This window comes from Haliotis asinina, chromosome 16 (assembly GCF_037392515.1).
Source record: "Haliotis asinina isolate JCU_RB_2024 chromosome 16, JCU_Hal_asi_v2, whole genome shotgun sequence".
NCBI classification, from domain to species: Eukaryota; Metazoa; Mollusca; class Gastropoda; order Lepetellida; family Haliotidae; genus Haliotis; species Haliotis asinina.
Genome location: NC_090295.1, coordinates 43,616,047 through 43,637,057, shown reverse-complemented (window position 1 = coordinate 43,637,057; position 21,011 = coordinate 43,616,047). Strand labels below are relative to the sequence as shown.

The 21,011-nt window shown below is 43.0% G+C and overlaps 1 protein-coding gene across 1 annotated transcript in view; it reads right to left on the bottom strand.

The window, feature by feature from the left end:
* Positions 1–21,011, bottom strand: part of LOC137267802 (platelet binding protein GspB-like) — a 78,994-nt gene that overhangs the window by 14,521 nt on the left and 43,462 nt on the right. The window contains exons 30-43 of the mRNA XM_067802240.1: positions 20,628–20,844; positions 19,113–19,273; positions 17,572–17,788; positions 16,055–16,215; positions 14,514–14,730; positions 13,011–13,156; positions 11,455–11,671; positions 9,938–10,098; positions 8,397–8,613; positions 6,895–7,040; positions 5,339–5,555; positions 3,822–3,982; positions 2,281–2,497; positions 764–924 (exon numbers count right to left, since the gene is read on the bottom strand). Coding sequence (XP_067658341.1) covers positions 764–924; positions 2,281–2,497; positions 3,822–3,982; positions 5,339–5,555; positions 6,895–7,040; positions 8,397–8,613; positions 9,938–10,098; positions 11,455–11,671; positions 13,011–13,156; positions 14,514–14,730; positions 16,055–16,215; positions 17,572–17,788; positions 19,113–19,273; positions 20,628–20,844 — 2,616 coding nt within the window. The remainder of the gene's footprint in view (positions 1–763; positions 925–2,280; positions 2,498–3,821; positions 3,983–5,338; positions 5,556–6,894; positions 7,041–8,396; positions 8,614–9,937; positions 10,099–11,454; positions 11,672–13,010; positions 13,157–14,513; positions 14,731–16,054; positions 16,216–17,571; positions 17,789–19,112; positions 19,274–20,627; positions 20,845–21,011) is intronic.

Below are 21,011 nucleotides of genomic sequence, written 5' to 3'. Positions count from 1 at the left end.
GTGTTGTCTGCTTAGCTGAAATTACTTTGAATGTGTATTTTGTGCTCATTAGGTGAGTACATCTTGTGGACTACGTGCTACAAAGACAATTAAAATCTTTATTGTACCAGCAAAGGTAAGGGAGTATAGTGGAGCTCAGTCTAAACCATTTGATAAATGGGTTGAACTTTGTTTTAAGCGAAAACATTTAATCGACAGCAAATCACCACATGCACCGATTGTGGGATAATAATAGGCTTCCTTAGAGCTCTGCGGTGTGCCTGGTGGGTAGCTAAAACCAATGTGACATCACCACAAGCGTTACAAAGCAGGTTAATGCAATAATATCATTATGATATAATTTTTCTACCATTTCCGCCATCGTTGGCTATATAAGTTGGAAACAACTGGCACCTGTCAGTTTTTTCCTTTCACTAACCACAGAAGGACATAACAAACAGTATGCAGTTCTCCAACTTCGCCGCACTTCTTGGCCTTGGTGAGTGTTCTCATACCGTTATCATGCATTAGCGATTGGAATGGTCTCATCTGCTCGAATTAAAAGGAGTGAAAGTCAAATGGAATGAACTTGTATGCATGTGATTTGAGAATGTTATAACACCAAAATCAGTCATGTCGAGAGCTAACCAGTGTTATACATATCTCACTAGAATGTGCTTTACTTCACTTTCCAAGAAGATTCTTCTCTGCTTTATATAAAAGTGTAATGGTGCGTCCTTTTTATCCAGCTCTGGCAGCCGTTTTGGGTTTGGCTAGTGGTCACGGTCATGGTGGTCACGGACACGGTGGTCATGGAGGACATGGTGGTCACGGACATGGAGGCCATGGTCATGGACATGGTGGTCACGGTCATGGAGGACATGGTCACGGAGGTCATGGCCACGGTGGTCACGGTCACGGAGGCCATGGCCACCACGGATGAAGCTGCCGACACATGTAAGGGCATTGAAATCCAAAGTACATGGTCACATGACTATCTGGATGCTGGGAATCCACTATGTAGTCGATAACCTATTGTATTGATTGTGATTCGTGTATCGTCACGGCCTGAAAGAATAAAAACTATCTGACAGTTACGCTCGACTTTGTGATGTATATTTTCTCTTATTTGGGTGTTAGAGTGAGTGAGTGAGTGAACGAGTGAGTTGGTTTTGATACTGTTTTGATCATGATTCCAGTTATGCCACGTTGTTTGCATACTAGAATGGTTACAGCAATAGAGCATGGTGAAATACAATGCCACTTAGTGAATGTACATGAACTACCTAAGCTACAGAATGATTCTTTGTGTGACAGTAAGAGTGTTTAGCCTGTGATTTAGCGGGACGACACATCCTTGTTTCATGCACGACATGAAAACCACTCCCCAAAACGAGCAAGGCTCAAGTTGGCTAACATGTTTAACTGCAGCTACAGAGCATGCTAGGTTAGAAGAAGTAATCAGTTTAATCAGCTAAACGAGCGTCTTATGACAAGTCCCAATTACTGTCTACTCGTACATGTGTCGGGCGTGTCACATGTGTGAGTGAGTCGCATCTATAGCCTGTGCAACACATAGTCAGTGAATCCGGGCCCAGAAACTTAGCCAAGAAATTTTATTACGTTGTCTTAATCTCATCTGCACACCATTGTCCATATACATTTATTAAAGTGGGATAATCAACAGACACACGTGTGAGACTGAAGTTGTTTGGTTGGTAAGGTGTCCTGAGAGAAGACGGGGACAGAGATTTAAGGATAAATAGAGATTGACAGAGAGAGACAGAAAAAGAGTAAGACGGGGAAGAGGCACATAGAGATAAAGAGAGCGACAGATGTGTCAGAATCAATATTAACGCTGCAGTCCTGATCACTGTCTCAGTAGAATTTGGACTCACTTAAAGGCCTTGATGGTCGAGGCAAAATCGCTTTAAGTTAGTGCTTCTCAGGTAAAAATAATAGAGAAATGAAGTCTTTTTTAGATTCAACACCACAGGGTGTATTTTTATTGGGAGGTTTTATCAAAGAAAATACAAGATCATCATGTATTGTGTCAGTTGTTTCCCCGTTGTCCAGCAGCAGTGGAATGGCATGTAGAAGTTTCATTGTCACAGGCCTTTCTGAAATGAAGAAATGGCAAAAGATTTTAGGCTTGTCCTACTGACAGTGGCGGAGAACACCTTTTTGGTCCTAAAAAGGACTATATGTGGGGAAAGAGTACATTCCATCACATGTAGTAATTAGCTGGTCGGAAAACAAAGTTACAAATGTCTGGGATCTGACGCTGTACCTACCATCTACATGGCTTATCCATGGTGCCCCTTTCCTCCATGGCCACCTCCATGCCCTTTGCCCCCATGTCCACCGCCATGGCCTCCGTGTCCCTTGCCTCCATGTCCACCACCATGTCCTCCATGTCCTTTACCCCCATGGCCACCACCATGACCCTTTCCACCTCCATGACCGTGACCACCACCATGACCCTTGGCCATGCTTGTTCCAAACACTGCAGCAAGAACTGTCGGGAAGAGAACAAAAGCTCATTATATGTTCAAGTCACAACAGATCAAAACACTTTTAGCACGTCAGCTCATTCCTATTATGTGAATAAAATGTTGAAGTTTTGACTAGATGCAATGTCATGATTGTGTTTCTAGCACAGACTGACAGTGACTGTCAAACGACAGTTCGCACATATCATGTGGACTTGTCAGGCAAGCGAGAAGACAAGCCAAGTAGTTTACATTTACATCTGGATACCCGGGGCTCTGCTTACCTGCTACAAGGAGCACTGCGACTTTCAGAAAATGCATGTTTGATGTTTCCGATGAATGCAAACCTCAGAAAATGTAAAGTAACTGTGTGCACGCTCTCTTTTATACAGGTGTAACAGCATGTTGTGTGCAACCATGGGGATGCGGCGCACCTTTGCAAATCAGAATAATTCAGCAGATGATTAATTGTCACATTAAGTGCACTTTTTGCAATTTTACGTTTTTTTCTGAAGCGTTTTAACTTTTGCATTCATCTCCCGCCATGATCTCGACATGGGCTGACACAGATATGCCCCGGTTTTTAGGTGTTGTCTGCTTAGCTGAAATTACTTTGAATGTGTATTTTGTGCTCATTAGGTGAGTACATCTTGTGGACTACGTGCTACAAAGACAATTAAAATCTTTATTGTACCAGCAAAGGTAAGGGAGTATAGTGGAGCTCAGTCTAAACCATTTGATAAATGGGTTGAACTTTGTTTTAAGCGAAAACATTTAATCGACAGCAAATCACCACATGCACCGATTGCGGGATAATAATAGGCTTCCTTAGAGCTCTGCGGTGTGCCTGGTGGGTAGCTAAAACCAATGTGACATCACCACAAGCGTTACAAAGCAGGTTAATGCAATAATATCATTATGATATCATTTTTCTACCATTTCCGCCATCGTTGGCTATATAAGTTGGAAACAACTGGCACCTGTCAGTTTTTTCCTTTCACTAACCACAGAAGGACATAACAAACAGTATGCAGTTCTCCAACTTCGCCGCACTTTTTGGCCTTGGTGAGTGTTCTCATACCGTTATCATGCATTAGCGATTGGAATGGTCTCATCTGCTCGAATTAAAAGGAGTGAAAGTCAAATGGAATGAACTTGTATGCATGTGATTTGAGAATGTTATAACACCAAAATCAGTCATGTCGAGAGCTAACCAGTGTTATACATATCTCACTAGAATGTGCTTTACTTCACTTTCCAAGAAGATTCTTCTCTGCTTTATATAAAAGTGTAATGGTGCGTCCTTTTTATCCAGCTCTGGCAGCCGTTTTGGGTTTGGCTAGTGGTCACGGTCATGGTGGTCACGGACACGGTGGTCATGGAGGACATGGTGGTCACGGACATGGAGGCCATGGTCATGGACATGGTGGTCACGGTCATGGAGGACATGGTCACGGAGGTCATGGCCACGGTGGTCACGGTCACGGAGGCCATGGCCACCACGGATGAAGCTGCCGACACATGTAAGGGCATTGAAATCCAAAGTACATGGTCACATGACTATCTGGATGCTGGGAATCCACTATGTAGTCGATAACCTATTGTATTGATTGTGATTCGTGTATCGTCACGGCCTGAAAGAATAAAAACTATCTGACAGTTACGCTCGACTTTGTGATGTATATTTTCTCTTATTTGGGTGTTAGAGTGAGTGAGTGAGTGAACGAGTGAGTTGGTTTTGATACTGTTTTGATCATGATTCCAGTTATGCCACGTTGTTTGCATACTAGAATGGTTACAGCAATAGAGCATGGTGAAATACAATGCCACTTAGTGAATGTACATGAACTACCTAAGCTACAGAATGATTCTTTGTGTGACAGTAAGAGTGTTTAGCCTGTGATTTAGCGGGACGACACATCCTTGTTTCATGCACGACATGAAAACCACTCCCCAAAACGAGCAAGGCTCAAGTTGGCTAACATGTTTAACTGCAGCTACAGAGCATGCTAGGTTAGAAGAAGTAATCAGTTTAATCAGCTAAACGAGCGTCTTATGACAAGTCCCAATTACTGTCTACTCGTACATGTGTCGGGCGTGTCACATGTGTGAGTGAGTCGCATCTATAGCCTGTGCAACACATAGTCAGTGAATCCGGGCCCAGAAACTTAGCCAAGAAATTTTATTACGTTGTCTTAATCTCATCTGCACACCATTGTCCATATACATTTATTAAAGTGGGATAATCAACAGACACACGTGTGAGACTGAAGTTGTTTGGTTGGTAAGGTGTCCTGAGAGAAGACGGGGACAGAGATTTAAGGATAAATAGAGATTGACAGAGAGAGACAGAAAAAGAGTAAGAAGGGGAAGAGGCACATAGAGATAAAGAGAGCGACAGATGTGTCAGAATCAATATTAACGCTGCAGTCCTGATCACTGTCTCAGTAGAATTTGGACTCACTTAAAGGCCTTGATGGTCGAGGCAAAATCGCTTTAAGTTAGTGATTCTCAGGTAAAAATAATAGAGAAATGAAGTCTTTTTTAGATTCAACACCACAGGGTGTGTTTTTATTGGGAGGTTTTATCAAAGAAAATACAAGATCATCATGTATTGTGTCAGTTGTTTCCCCGTTGTCCAGCAGCAGTGGAATGGCATGTAGAAATTTCATTGTCACAGGCCTTTCTGAAATGAAGAAATGGCAAAAGATTTTAGGCTTGTCCTACTGACAGTGGCGGAGAACACCTTTTTGGTCCTAAAAAGGACTATATGTGGGGAAAGAGTACATTCCCTCACATGTAGTAATTAGCTGGTCGGAAAACAAAGTTACAAATGTCTGGGATCTGACGCTGTACCTACCATCTACATGGCTTATCCATGGTGCCCCTTTCCTCCATGGCCACCTCCATGCCCTTTGCCCCCATGTCCACCGCCATGGCCTCCGTGTCCCTTGCCTCCATGTCCACCACCATGTCCTCCATGTCCTTTACCCCCATGGCCACCACCATGACCCTTTCCACCTCCATGACCGTGACCACCACCATGACCCTTGGCCATGCTTGTTCCAAACACTGCAGCAAGAACTGTCGGGAAGAGAACAAAAGCTCATTATATGTTCAAGTCACAACAGATCAAAACACTTTTAGCACGTCAGCTCATTCCTATTATGTGAATAAAATGTTGAAGTTTTGACTAGATGCAATGTCATGATTGTGTTTCTAGCACAGACTGACAGTGACTGTCAAACGACAGTTCGCACATATCATGTGGACTTGTCAGGCAAGCGAGAAGACAAGCCAAGTAGTTTACATTTACATCTGGATACCCGGGGCTCTGCTTACCTGCTACAAGGAGCACTGCGACTTTCAGAAAATGCATGTTTGATGTTTCCGATGAATGCAAACCTCAGAAAATGTAAAGTAACTGTGTGCACTCTCTCTTTTATACAGGTGTAACAGCATGTTGTGTGCAACCATGGGGATGCGGCGCACCTTTGCAAATCAGAATAATTCAGCAGATGATTAATTGTCACATTAAGTGCACTTTTTGCAATTTTACGTTTTTTTCTGAAGCGTTTTAACTTTTGCATTCATCTCCCGCCATGATCTCGACATGGGCTGACACAGATATGCCCCGGTTTTTAGGTGTTGTCTGCTTAGCTGAAATTACTTTGAATGTGTATTTTGTGCTCATTAGGTGAGTACATCTTGTGGACTACGTGCTACAAAGACAATTAAAATCTTTATTGTACCAGCAAAGGTAAGGGAGTATAGTGGAGCTCAGTCTAAACCATTTGATAAATGGGTTGAACTTTGTTTTAAGCGAAAACATTTAATCGACAGCAAATCACCACATGCACCGATTGCGGGATAATAATAGGCTTCCTTAGAGCTCTGCGGTGTGCCTGGTGGGTAGCTAAAACCAATGTGACATCACCACAAGCGTTACAAAGCAGGTTAATGCAATAATATCATTATGATATAATTTTTCTACCATTTCCGCCACCGTTGGCTATATAAGTTGGAAACAACTGGCACCTGTCAGTTTTTTCCTTTCACTAACCACAGAAGGACATAACAAACAGTATGCAGTTCTCCAACTTCGCCGCACTTCTTGGCCTTGGTGAGTGTTCTCATACCGTTATCATGCATTAGCGATTGGAATGGTCTCATCTGCTCGAATTAAAAGGAGTGAAAGTCAAATGGAATGAACTTGTATGCATGTGATTTGAGAATGTTATAACACCAAAATCAGTCATGTCGAGAGCTAACCAGTGTTATACATATCTCACTAGAATGTGCTTTACTTCACTTTCCAAGAAGATTCTTCTCTGCTTTATATAAAAGTGTAATGGTGCGTCCTTTTTATCCAGCTCTGGCAGCCGTTTTGGGTTTGGCTAGTGGTCACGGTCATAGTGGTCACGGACACGGTGGTCATGGAGGACATGGTGGTCACGGACATGGAGGCCATGGTCATGGACATGGTGGTCACGGTCATGGAGGACATGGTCACGGAGGTCATGGCCACGGTGGTCACGGTCACGGAGGCCATGGCCACCACGGATGAAGCTGCCGACACATGTAAGGGCATTGAAATCCAAAGTACATGGTCACATGACTATCTGGATGCTGGGAATCCACTATGTAGTCGATAACCTATTGTATTGATTGTGATTCGTGTATCGTCACGGCCTGAAAGAATAAAAACTATCTGACAGTTACGCTCGACTTTGTGATGTATATTTTCTCTTATTTGGGTGTTAGAGTGAGTGAGTGAGTGAACGAGTGAGTTGGTTTTGATACTGTTTTGATCATGATTCCAGTTATGCCACGTTGTTTGCATACTAGAATGGTTACAGCAATAGAGCATGGTGAAATACAATGCCACTTAGTGAATGTACATGAACTACCTAAGCTACAGAATGATTCTTTGTGTGACAGTAAGAGTGTTTAGCCTGTGATTTAGCGGGACGACACATCCTTGTTTCATGCACGACATGAAAACCACTCCCCAAAACGAGCAAGGCTCAAGTTGGCTAACATGTTTAACTGCAGCTACAGAGCATGCTAGGTTAGAAGAAGTAATCAGTTTAATCAGCTAAACGAGCGTCTTATGACAAGTCCCAATTACTGTCTACTCGTACATGTGTCGGGCGTGTCACATGTGTGAGTGAGTCGCATCTATAGCCTGTGCAACACATAGTCAGTGAATCCGGGCCCAGAAACTTAGCCAAGAAATTTTATTACGTTGTCTTAATCTCATCTGCACACCATTGTCCATATACATTTATTAAAGTGGGATAATCAACAGACACACGTGTGAGACTGAAGTTGTTTGGTTGGTAAGGTGTCCTGAGAGAAGACGGGGACAGAGATTTAAGGATAAATAGAGATTGACAGAGAGAGACAGAAAAAGAGTAAGAAGGGGGAGATTCACATAGAGATAAAGAGAGCGACAGATGTGTCAGAATCAATATTAACGCTGCAGTCCTGATCACTGTCTCAGTAGAATTTGGACTCACTTAAAGGCCTTGATGGTCGAGGCAAAATCGCTTTAAGTTAGTGATTCTCAGGTAAAAATAATAGAGAAATGAAGTCTTTTTTAGATTCAACACCACAGGGTGTGTTTTTATTGGGAGGTTTTATCAAAGAAAATACAAGATCATCATGTATTGTGTCAGTTGTTTCCCCGTTGTCCAGCAGCAGTGGAATGGCATGTAGAAATTTCATTGTCACAGGCCTTTCTGAAATGAAGAAATGGCAAAAGATTTTAGGCTTGTCCTACTGACAGTGGCGGAGAACACCTTTTTGGTCCTAAAAAGGACTATATGTGGGGAAAGAGTACATTCCCTCACATGTAGTAATTAGCTGGTCGGAAAACAAAGTTACAAATGTCTGGGATCTGACGCTGTACCTACCATCTACATGGCTTATCCATGGTGCCCCTTTCCTCCATGGCCACCTCCATGCCCTTTGCCCCCATGTCCACCGCCATGGCCTCCGTGTCCCTTGCCTCCATGTCCACCACCATGTCCTCCATGTCCTTTACCCCCATGGCCACCACCATGACCCTTTCCACCTCCATGACCGTGACCACCACCATGACCCTTGGCCATGCTTGTTCCAAACACTGCAGCAAGAACTGTCGGGAAGAGAACAAAAGCTCATTATATGTTCAAGTCACAACAGATCAAAACACTTTTAGCACGTCAGCTCATTCCTATTATGTGAATAAAATGTTGAAGTTTTGACTAGATGCAATGTCATGATTGTGTTTCTAGCACAGACTGACAGTGACTGTCAAACGACAGTTCGCACATATCATGTGGACTTGTCAGGCAAGCGAGAAGACAAGCCAAGTAGTTTACATTTACATCTGGATACCCGGGGCTCTGCTTACCTGCTACAAGGAGCACTGCGACTTTCAGAAAATGCATGTTTGATGTTTCCGATGAATGCAAACCTCAGAAAATGTAAAGTAACTGTGTGCACGCTCTCTTTTATACAGGTGTAACAGCATGTTGTGTGCAACCATGGGGATGCGGCGCACCTTTGCAAATCAGAATAATTCAGCAGATGATTAATTGTCACATTAAGTGCACTTTTTGCAATTTTACGTTTTTTTCTGAAGCGTTTTAACTTTTGCATTCATCTCCCGCCATGATCTCGACATGGGCTGACACAGATATGCCCCGGTTTTTAGGTGTTGTCTGCTTAGCTGAAATTACTTTGAATGTGTATTTTGTGCTCATTAGGTGAGTACATCTTGTGGACTACGTGCTACAAAGACAATTAAAATCTTTATTGTACCAGCAAAGGTAAGGGAGTATAGTGGAGCTCAGTCTAAACCATTTGATAAATGGGTTGAACTTTGTTTTAAGCGAAAACATTTAATCGACAGCAAATCACCACATGCACCGATTGCGGGATAATAATAGGCTTCCTTAGAGCTCTGCGGTGTGCCTGGTGGGTAGCTAAAACCAATGTGACATCACCACAAGCGTTACAAAGCAGGTTAATGCAATAATATCATTATGATATAATTTTTCTACCATTTCCGCCACCGTTGGCTATATAAGTTGGAAACAACTGGCACCTGTCAGTTTTTTCCTTTCACTAACCACAGAAGGACATAACAAACAGTATGCAGTTCTCCAACTTCGCCGCACTTCTTGGCCTTGGTGAGTGTTCTCATACCGTTATCATGCATTAGCGATTGGAATGGTCTCATCTGCTCGAATTAAAAGGAGTGAAAGTCAAATGGAATGAACTTGTATGCATGTGATTTGAGAATGTTATAACACCAAAATCAGTCATGTCGAGAGCTAACCAGTGTTATACATATCTCACTAGAATGTGCTTTACTTCACTTTCCAAGAAGATTCTTCTCTGCTTTATATAAAAGTGTAATGGTGCGTCCTTTTTATCCAGCTCTGGCAGCCGTTTTGGGTTTGGCTAGTGGTCACGGTCATGGTGGTCACGGACACGGTGGTCATGGAGGACATGGTGGTCACGGACATGGAGGCCATGGTCATGGACATGGTGGTCACGGTCATGGAGGACATGGTCACGGAGGTCATGGCCACGGTGGTCACGGTCACGGAGGCCATGGCCACCACGGATGAAGCTGCCGACACATGTAAGGGCATTGAAATCCAAAGTACATGGTCACATGACTATCTGGATGCTGGGAATCCACTATGTAGTCGATAACCTATTGTATTGATTGTGATTCGTGTATCGTCACGGCCTGAAAGAATAAAAACTATCTGACAGTTACGCTCGACTTTGTGATGTATATTTTCTCTTATTTGGGTGTTAGAGTGAGTGAGTGAGTGAACGAGTGAGTTGGTTTTGATACTGTTTTGATCATGATTCCAGTTATGCCACGTTGTTTGCATACTAGAATGGTTACAGCAATAGAGCATGGTGAAATACAATGCCACTTAGTGAATGTACATGAACTACCTAAGCTACAGAATGATTCTTTGTGTGACAGTAAGAGTGTTTAGCCTGTGATTTAGCGGGACGACACATCCTTGTTTCATGCACGACATGAAAACCACTCCCCAAAACGAGCAAGGCTCAAGTTGGCTAACATGTTTAACTGCAGCTACAGAGCATGCTAGGTTAGAAGAAGTAATCAGTTTAATCAGCTAAACGAGCGTCTTATGACAAGTCCCAATTACTGTCTACTCGTACATGTGTCGGGCGTGTCACATGTGTGAGTGAGTCGCATCTATAGCCTGTGCAACACATAGTCAGTGAATCCGGGCCCAGAAACTTAGCCAAGAAATTTTATTACGTTGTCTTAATCTCATCTGCACACCATTGTCCATATACATTTATTAAAGTGGGATAATCAACAGACACACGTGTGAGACTGAAGTTGTTTGGTTGGTAAGGTGTCCTGAGAGAAGACGGGGACAGAGATTTAAGGATAAATAGAGATTGACAGAGAGAGACAGAAAAAGAGTAAGAAGGGGGAGATTCACATAGAGATAAAGAGAGCGACAGATGTGTCAGAATCAATATTAACGCTGCAGTCCTGATCACTGTCTCAGTAGAATTTGGACTCACTTAAAGGCCTTGATGGTCGAGGCAAAATCGCTTTAAGTTAGTGATTCTCAGGTAAAAATAATAGAGAAATGAAGTCTTTTTTAGATTCAACACCACAGGGTGTGTTTTTATTGGGAGGTTTTATCAAAGAAAATACAAGATCATCATGTATTGTGTCAGTTGTTTCCCCGTTGTCCAGCAGCAGTGGAATGGCATGTAGAAATTTCATTGTCACAGGCCTTTCTGAAATGAAGAAATGGCAAAAGATTTTAGGCTTGTCCTACTGACAGTGGCGGAGAACACCTTTTTGGTCCTAAAAAGGACTATATGTGGGGAAAGAGTACATTCCCTCACATGTAGTAATTAGCTGGTCGGAAAACAAAGTTACAAATGTCTGGGATCTGACGCTGTACCTACCATCTACATGGCTTATCCATGGTGCCCCTTTCCTCCATGGCCACCTCCATGCCCTTTGCCCCCATGTCCACCGCCATGGCCTCCGTGTCCCTTGCCTCCATGTCCACCACCATGTCCTCCATGTCCTTTACCCCCATGGCCACCACCATGACCCTTTCCACCTCCATGACCGTGACCACCACCATGACCCTTGGCCATGCTTGTTCCAAACACTGCAGCAAGAACTGTCGGGAAGAGAACAAAAGCTCATTATATGTTCAAGTCACAACAGATCAAAACACTTTTAGCACGTCAGCTCATTCCTATTATGTGAATAAAATGTTGAAGTTTTGACTAGATGCAATGTCATGATTGTGTTTCTAGCACAGACTGACAGTGACTGTCAAACGACAGTTCGCACATATCATGTGGACTTGTCAGGCAAGCGAGAAGACAAGCCAAGTAGTTTACATTTACATCTGGATACCCGGGGCTCTGCTTACCTGCTACAAGGAGCACTGCGACTTTCAGAAAATGCATGTTTGATGTTTCCGATGAATGCAAACCTCAGAAAATGTAAAGTAACTGTGTGCACGCTCTCTTTTATACAGGTGTAACAGCATGTTGTGTGCAACCATGGGGATGCGGCGCACCTTTGCAAATCAGAATAATTCAGCAGATGATTAATTGTCACATTAAGTGCACTTTTTGCAATTTTACGTTTTTTTCTGAAGCGTTTTAACTTTTGCATTCATCTCCCGCCATGATCTCGACATGGGCTGACACAGATATGCCCCGGTTTTTAGGTGTTGTCTGCTTAGCTGAAATTACTTTGAATGTGTATTTTGTGCTCATTAGGTGAGTACATCTTGTGGACTACGTGCTACAAAGACAATTAAAATCTTTATTGTACCAGCAAAGGTAAGGGAGTATAGTGGAGCTCAGTCTAAACCATTTGATAAATGGGTTGAACTTTGTTTTAAGCGAAAACATTTAATCGACAGCAAATCACCACATGCACCGATTGCGGGATAATAATAGGCTTCCTTAGAGCTCTGCGGTGTGCCTGGTGGGTAGCTAAAACCAATGTGACATCACCACAAGCGTTACAAAGCAGGTTAATGCAATAATATCATTATGATATAATTTTTCTACCATTTCCGCCATCGTTGGCTATATAAGTTGGAAACAACTGGCACCTGTCAGTTTTTTCCTTTCACTAACCACAGAAGGACATAACAAACAGTATGCAGTTCTCCAACTTCGCCGCACTTCTTGGCCTTGGTGAGTGTTCTCATACCGTTATCATGCATTAGCGATTGGAATGGTCTCATCTGCTCGAATTAAAAGGAGTGAAAGTCAAATGGAATGAACTTGTATGCATGTGATTTGAGAATGTTATAACACCAAAATCAGTCATGTCGAGAGCTAACCAGTGTTATACATATCTCACTAGAATGTGCTTTACTTCACTTTCCAAGAAGATTCTTCTCTGCTTTATATAAAAGTGTAATGGTGCGTCCTTTTTATCCAGCTCTGGCAGCCGTTTTGGGTTTGGCTAGTGGTCACGGTCATAGTGGTCACGGACACGGTGGTCATGGAGGACATGGTGGTCACGGACATGGAGGCCATGGTCATGGACATGGTGGTCACGGTCATGGAGGACATGGTCACGGAGGTCATGGCCACGGTGGTCACGGTCACGGAGGCCATGGCCACCACGGATGAAGCTGCCGACACATGTAAGGGCATTGAAATCCAAAGTACATGGTCACATGACTATCTGGATGCTGGGAATCCACTATGTAGTCGATAACCTATTGTATTGATTGTGATTCGTGTATCGTCACGGCCTGAAAGAATAAAAACTATCTGACAGTTACGCTCGACTTTGTGATGTATATTTTCTCTTATTTGGGTGTTAGAGTGAGTGAGTGAGTGAACGAGTGAGTTGGTTTTGATACTGTTTTGATCATGATTCCAGTTATGCCACGTTGTTTGCATACTAGAATGGTTACAGCAATAGAGCATGGTGAAATACAATGCCACTTAGTGAATGTACATGAACTACCTAAGCTACAGAATGATTCTTTGTGTGACAGTAAGAGTGTTTAGCCTGTGATTTAGCGGGACGACACATCCTTGTTTCATGCACGACATGAAAACCACTCCCCAAAACGAGCAAGGCTCAAGTTGGCTAACATGTTTAACTGCAGCTACAGAGCATGCTAGGTTAGAAGAAGTAATCAGTTTAATCAGCTAAACGAGCGTCTTATGACAAGTCCCAATTACTGTCTACTCGTACATGTGTCGGGCGTGTCACATGTGTGAGTGAGTCGCATCTATAGCCTGTGCAACACATAGTCAGTGAATCCGGGCCCAGAAACTTAGCCAAGAAATTTTATTACGTTGTCTTAATCTCATCTGCACACCATTGTCCATATACATTTATTAAAGTGGGATAATCAACAGACACACGTGTGAGACTGAAGTTGTTTGGTTGGTAAGGTGTCCTGAGAGAAGACGGGGACAGAGATTTAAGGATAAATAGAGATTGACAGAGAGAGACAGAAAAAGAGTAAGAAGGGGAAGAGGCACATAGAGATAAAGAGAGCGACAGATGTGTCAGAATCAATATTAACGCTGCAGTCCTGATCACTGTCTCAGTAGAATTTGGACTCACTTAAAGGCCTTGATGGTCGAGGCAAAATCGCTTTAAGTTAGTGATTCTCAGGTAAAAATAATAGAGAAATGAAGTCTTTTTTTAGATTCAACACCACAGGGTGTATTTTTATTGGGAGGTTTTATCAAAGAAAATACAAGATCATCATGTATTGTGTCAGTTGTTTCCCCGTTGTCCAGCAGCAGTGGAATGGCATGTAGAAATTTCATTGTCACAGGCCTTTCTGAAATGAAGAAATGGCAAAAGATTTTAGGCTTGTCCTACTGACAGTGGCGGAGAACACCTTTTTGGTCCTAAAAAGGACTATATGTGGGGAAAGAGTACATTCCCTCACATGTAGTAATTAGCTGGTCGGAAAACAAAGTTACAAATGTCTGGGATCTGACGCTGTACCTACCATCTACATGGCTTATCCATGGTGCCCCTTTCCTCCATGGCCACCTCCATGCCCTTTGCCCCCATGTCCACCGCCATGGCCTCCGTGTCCCTTGCCTCCATGTCCACCACCATGTCCTCCATGTCCTTTACCCCCATGGCCACCACCATGACCCTTTCCACCTCCATGACCGTGACCACCACCATGACCCTTGGCCATGCTTGTTCCAAACACTGCAGCAAGAACTGTCGGGAAGAGAACAAAAGCTCATTATATGTTCAAGTCACAACAGATCAAAACACTTTTAGCACGTCAGCTCATTCCTATTATGTGAATAAAATGTTGAAGTTTTGACTAGATGCAATGTCATGATTGTGTTTCTAGCACAGACTGACAGTGACTGTCAAACGACAGTTCGCACATATCATGTGGACTTGTCAGGCAAGCGAGAAGACAAGCCAAGTAGTTTACATTTACATCTGGATACCCGGGGCTCTGCTTACCTGCTACAAGGAGCACTGCGACTTTCAGAAAATGCATGTTTGATGTTTCCGATGAATGCAAACCTCAGAAAATGTAAAGTAACTGTGTGCACGCTCTCTTTTATACAGGTGTAACAGCATGTTGTGTGCAACCATGGGGATGCGGCGCACCTTTGCAAATCAGAATAATTCAGCAGATGATTAATTGTCACATTAAGTGCACTTTTTGCAATTTTACGTTTTTTTCTGAAGCGTTTTAACTTTTGCATTCATCTCCCGCCATGATCTCGACATGGGCTGACACAGATATGCCCCGGTTTTTAGGTGTTGTCTGCTTAGCTGAAATTACTTTGAATGTGTATTTTGTGCTCATTAGGTGAGTACATCTTGTGGACTACGTGCTACAAAGACAATTAAAATCTTTATTGTACCAGCAAAGGTAAGGGAGTATAGTGGAGCTCAGTCTAAACCATTTGATAAATGGGTTGAACTTTGTTTTAAGCGAAAACATTTAATCGACAGCAAATCACCACATGCACCGATTGCGGGATAATAATAGGCTTCCTTAGAGCTCTGCGGTGTGCCTGGTGGGTAGCTAAAACCAATGTGACATCACCACAAGCGTTACAAAGCAGGTTAATGCAATAATATCATTATGATATAATTTTTCTACCATTTCCGCCATCGTTGGCTATATAAGTTGGAAACAACTGGCACCTGTCAGTTTTTTCCTTTCACTAACCACAGAAGGACATAACAAACAGTATGCAGTTCTCCAACTTCGCCGCACTTCTTGGCCTTGGTGAGTGTTCTCATACCGTTATCATGCATTAGCGATTGGAATGGTCTCATCTGCTCGAATTAAAAGGAGTGAAAGTCAAATGGAATGAACTTGTATGCATGTGATTTGAGAATGTTATAACACCAAAATCAGTCATGTCGAGAGCTAACCAGTGTTATACATATCTCACTAGAATGTGCTTTACTTCACTTTCCAAGAAGATTCTTCTCTGCTTTATATAAAAGTGTAATGGTGCGTCCTTTTTATCCAGCTCTGGCAGCCGTTTTGGGTTTGGCTAGTGGTCACGGTCATGGTGGTCACGGACACGGTGGTCATGGAGGACATGGTGGTCACGGACATGGAGGCCATGGTCATGGACATGGTGGTCACGGTCATGGAGGACATGGTCACGGAGGTCATGGCCACGGTGGTCACGGTCACGGAGGCCATGGCCACCACGGATGAAGCTGCCGACACATGTAAGGGCATTGAAATCCAAAGTACATGGTCACATGACTATCTGGATGCTGGGAATCCACTATGTAGTCGATAACCTATTGTATTGATTGTGATTCGTGTATCGTCACGGCCTGAAAGAATAAAAACTATCTGACAGTTACGCTCGACTTTGTGATGTATATTTTCTCTTATTTGGGTGTTAGAGTGAGTGAGTGAGTGAACGAGTGAGTTGGTTTTGATACTGTTTTGATCATGATTCCAGTTATGCCACGTTGTTTGCATACTAGAATGGTTACAGCAATAGAGCATGGTGAAATACAATGCCACCTAGTGAATGTACATGAACTACCTAAGCTACAGAATGATTCTTTGTGTGACAGTAAGAGTGTTTAGCCTGTGATTTAGCGGGACGACACATCCTTGTTTCATGCACGACATGAAAACCACTCCCCAAAACGAGCAAGGCTCAAGTTGGCTAACATGTTTAACTGCAGCTACAGAGCATGCTAGGTTAGAAGAAGTAATCAGTTTAATCAGCTAAACGAGCGTCTTATGACAAGTCCCAATTACTGTCTACTCGTACATGTGTCGGGCGTGTCACATGTGTGAGTGAGTCGCATCTATAGCCTGTGCAACACATAGTCAGTGAATCCGGGCCCAGAAACTTAGCCAAGAAATTTTATTACGTTGTCTTAATCTCATCTGCACACCATTGTCCATATACATTTATTAAAGGGGGATAATCAACAGACACACGTGTGAGACTGAAGTTGTTTGGTTGGTAAGGTGTCCTGAGAGAAGACGGGGACAGAGATTTAAGGATAAATAGAGATTGACAGAGAGAGACAGAAAAAGAGTAAGAAGGGGAAGAGGCACATAGAGATAAAGAGAGCGACAGATGTGTCAGAATCAATATTAACGCTGCAGTCCTGATCACTGTCTCAGTAGAATTTGGACTCACTTAAAGGCCTTGATGGTCGAGGCAAAATCGCTTTAAGTTAGTGATTCTCAGGTAAAAATAATAGAGAAATGAAGTCTTTTTTAGATTCAACACCACAGGGTGTATTTTTATTGGGAGGTTTTATCAAAGAAAATACAAGATCATCATGTATTGTGTCAGTTGTTTCCCCGTTGTCCAGCAGCAGTGGAATGGCATGTAGAAATTTCATTGTCACAGGCCTTTCTGAAATGAAGAAATGGCAAAAGATTTTAGGCTTGTCCTACTGACAGTGGCGGAGAACACCTTTTTGGTCCTAAAAAGGACTATATGTGGGGAAAGAGTACATTCCCTCACATGTAGTAATTAGCTGGTCGGAAAACAAAGTTACAAATGTCTGGGATCTGACGCTGTACCTACCATCTACATGGCTTATCCATGGTGCCCCTTTCCTCCATGGCCACCTCCATGCCCTTTGCCCCCATGTCCACCGCCATGGCCTCCGTGTCCCTTGCCTCCATGTCCACCACCATGTCCTCCATGTCCTTTACCCCCATGGCCACCACCATGACCCTTTCCACCTCCATGACCGTGACCACCACCATGACCCTTGGCCATGCTTGTTCCAAACACTGCAGCAAGAACTGTCGGGAAGAGAACAAAAGCTCATTATATGTTCAAGTCACAACAGATCAAAACACTTTTAGCACGTCAGCTCATTCCTATTATGTGAATAAAATGTTGAAGTTTTGACTAGATGCAATGTCATGATTGTGTTTCTAGCACAGACTGACAGTGACTGTCAAACGACAGTTCGCACATATCATGTGGACTTGTCAGGCAAGCGAGAAGACAAGCCAAGTAGTTTACATTTACATCTGGATACCCGGGGCTCTGCTTACCTGCTACAAGGAGCACTGCGACTTTCAGAAAATGCATGTTTGATGTTTCCGATGAATGCAAACCTCAGAAAATGTAAAGTAACTGTGTGCACGCTCTCTTTTATACAGGTGTAACAGCATGTTGTGTGCAACCATGGGGATGCGGCGCACCTTTGCAAATCAGAATAATTCAGCAGATGATTAATTGTCACATTAAGTGCACTTTTTGCAATTTTACGTTTTTTTCTGAAGCGTTTTAACTTTTGCATTCATCTCCCGCCATGATCTCGACATGGGCTGACACAGATATGCCCCGGTTTTTAGGTGTTGTCTGCTTAGCTGAAATTACTTTGAATGTGTATTTTGTGCTCATTAGGTGAGTACATCTTGTGGACTACGTGCTACAAAGACAATTAAAATCTTTATTGTACCAGCAAAGGTAAGGGAGTATAGTGGAGCTCAGTCTAAACCATTTGATAAATGGGTTGAACTTTGTTTTAAGCGAAAACATTTAATCGACAGCAAATCACCACATGCACCGATTGCGGGATAATAATAGGCTTCCTTAGAGCTCTGCGGTGTGCCTGGTGGGTAGCTAAAACCAATGTGACATCACCACAAGCGTTACAAAGCAGGTTAATGCAATAATATCATTATGATATAATTTTTCTACCATTTCCGCCATCGTTGGCTATATAAGTTGGAAACAACTGGCACCTGTCAGTTTTTTCCTTTCACTAACCACAGAAGGACATAACAAACAGTATGCAGTTCTCCAACTTCGCCGCACTTCTTGGCCTTGGTGAGTGTTCTCATACCGTTATCATGCATTAGCGATTGGAATGGTCTCATCTGCTCGAATTAAAAGGAGTGAAAGTCAAATGGAATGAACTTGTATGCATGTGATTTGAGAATGTTATAACACCAAAATCAGTCATGTCGAGAGCTAACCAGTGTTATACATATCTCACTAGAATGTGCTTTACTTCACTTTCCAAGAAGATTCTTCTCTGCTTTATATAAAAGTGTAATGGTGCGTCCTTTTTATCCAGCTCTGGCAGCCGTTTTGGGTTTGGCTAGTGGTCACGGTCATGGTGGTCACGGACACGGTGGTCATGGAGGACATGGTGGTCACGGACATGGAGGCCATGGTCATGGACATGGTGGTCACGGTCATGGAGGACATGGTCACGGAGGTCATGGCCACGGTGGTCACGGTCACGGAGGCCATGGCCACCACGGATGAAGCTGCCGACACATGTAAGGGCATTGAAATCCAAAGTACATGGTCACATGACTATCTGGATGCTGGGAATCCACTATGTAGTCGATAACCTATTGTATTGATTGTGATTCGTGTATCGTCACGGCCTGAAAGAATAAAAACTATCTGACAGTTACGCTCGACTTTGTGATGTATATTTTCTCTTATTTGGGTGTTAGAGTGAGTGAGAGTGAACGAGTGAGTTGGTTTTGATACTGTTTTGATCATGATTCCAGTTATGCCACGTTGTTTGCATACTAGAATGGTTACAGCAATAGAGCATGGTGAAATACAATGCCACTTAGTGAATGTACATGAACTACCTAAGCTACAGAATGATTCTTTGTGTGACAGTAAGAGTGTTTAGCCTGTGATTTAGCGGGACGACACATCCTTGTTTCATGCACGACATGAAAACCACTCCCCAAAACGAGCAAGGCTCAAGTTGGCTAACATGTTTAACTGCAGCTACAGAGCATGCTAGGTTAGAAGAAGTAATCAGTTTAATCAGCTAAACGAGCGTCTTATGACAAGTCCCAATTACTGTCTACTCGTACATGTGTCGGGCGTGTCACATGTGTGAGTGAGTCGCATCTATAGCCTGTGCAACACATAGTCAGTGAATCCGGGCCCAGAAACTTAGCCAAGAAATTTTATTACGTTGTCTTAATCTCATCTGCACACCATTGTCCATATACATTTATTAAAGTGGGATAATCAACAGACACACGTGTGAGACTGAAGTTGTTTGGTTGGTAAGGTGTCCTGAGAGAAGACGGGGACAGAGATTTAAGGATAAATAGAGATTGACAGAGAGAGACAGAAAAAGAGTAAGAAGGGGAAGAGGCACATAGAGATAAAGAGAGCGACAGATGTGTCAGAATCAATATTAACGCTGCAGTCCTGATCACTGTCTCAGTAGAATTTGGACTCACTTAAAGGCCTTGATGGTCGAGGCAAAATCGCTTTAAGTTAGTGCTTCTCAGGTAAAAATAATAGAGAAATGAAGTCTTTTTTAGATTCAACACCACAGGGTGTATTTTTATTGGGAGGTTTTATCAAAGAAAATACAAGATCATCATGTATTGTGTCAGTTGTTTCCCCGTTGTCCAGCAGCAGTGGAATGGCATGTAGAAGTTTCATTGTCACAGGCCTTTCTGAAATGAAGAAATGGCAAAAGATTTTAGGCTTGTCCTACTGACAGTGGCGGAGAACACCTTTTTGGTCCTAAAAAGGACTATATGTGGGGAAAGAGTACATTCCCTCACATGTAGTAATTAGCTGGTCGGAAAACAAAGTTACAAATGTCTGGGATCTGACGCTGTACCTACCATCTACATGGCTTATCCATGGTGCCCCTTTCCTCCATGGCCACCTCCATGCCCTTTGCCCCCATGTCCACCGCCATGGCCTCCGTGTCCCTTGCCTCCATGTCCACCACCATGTCCTCCATGTCCTTTACCCCCATGGCCACCACCATGACCCTTTCCACCTCCATGACCGTGACCACCACCATGACCCTTGGCCATGCTTGTTCCAAACACTGCAGCAAGAACTGTCGGGAAGAGAACAAAAGCTCATTATATGTTCAAGTCACAACAGATCAAAACACTTTTAGCACGTCAGCTCATTCCTATTATGTGAATAAAATGTTGAAGTTTTGACTAGATGCAATGTCATGATTGTGTTTCTAGCACAGACTGACAGTGACTGTCAAACGAC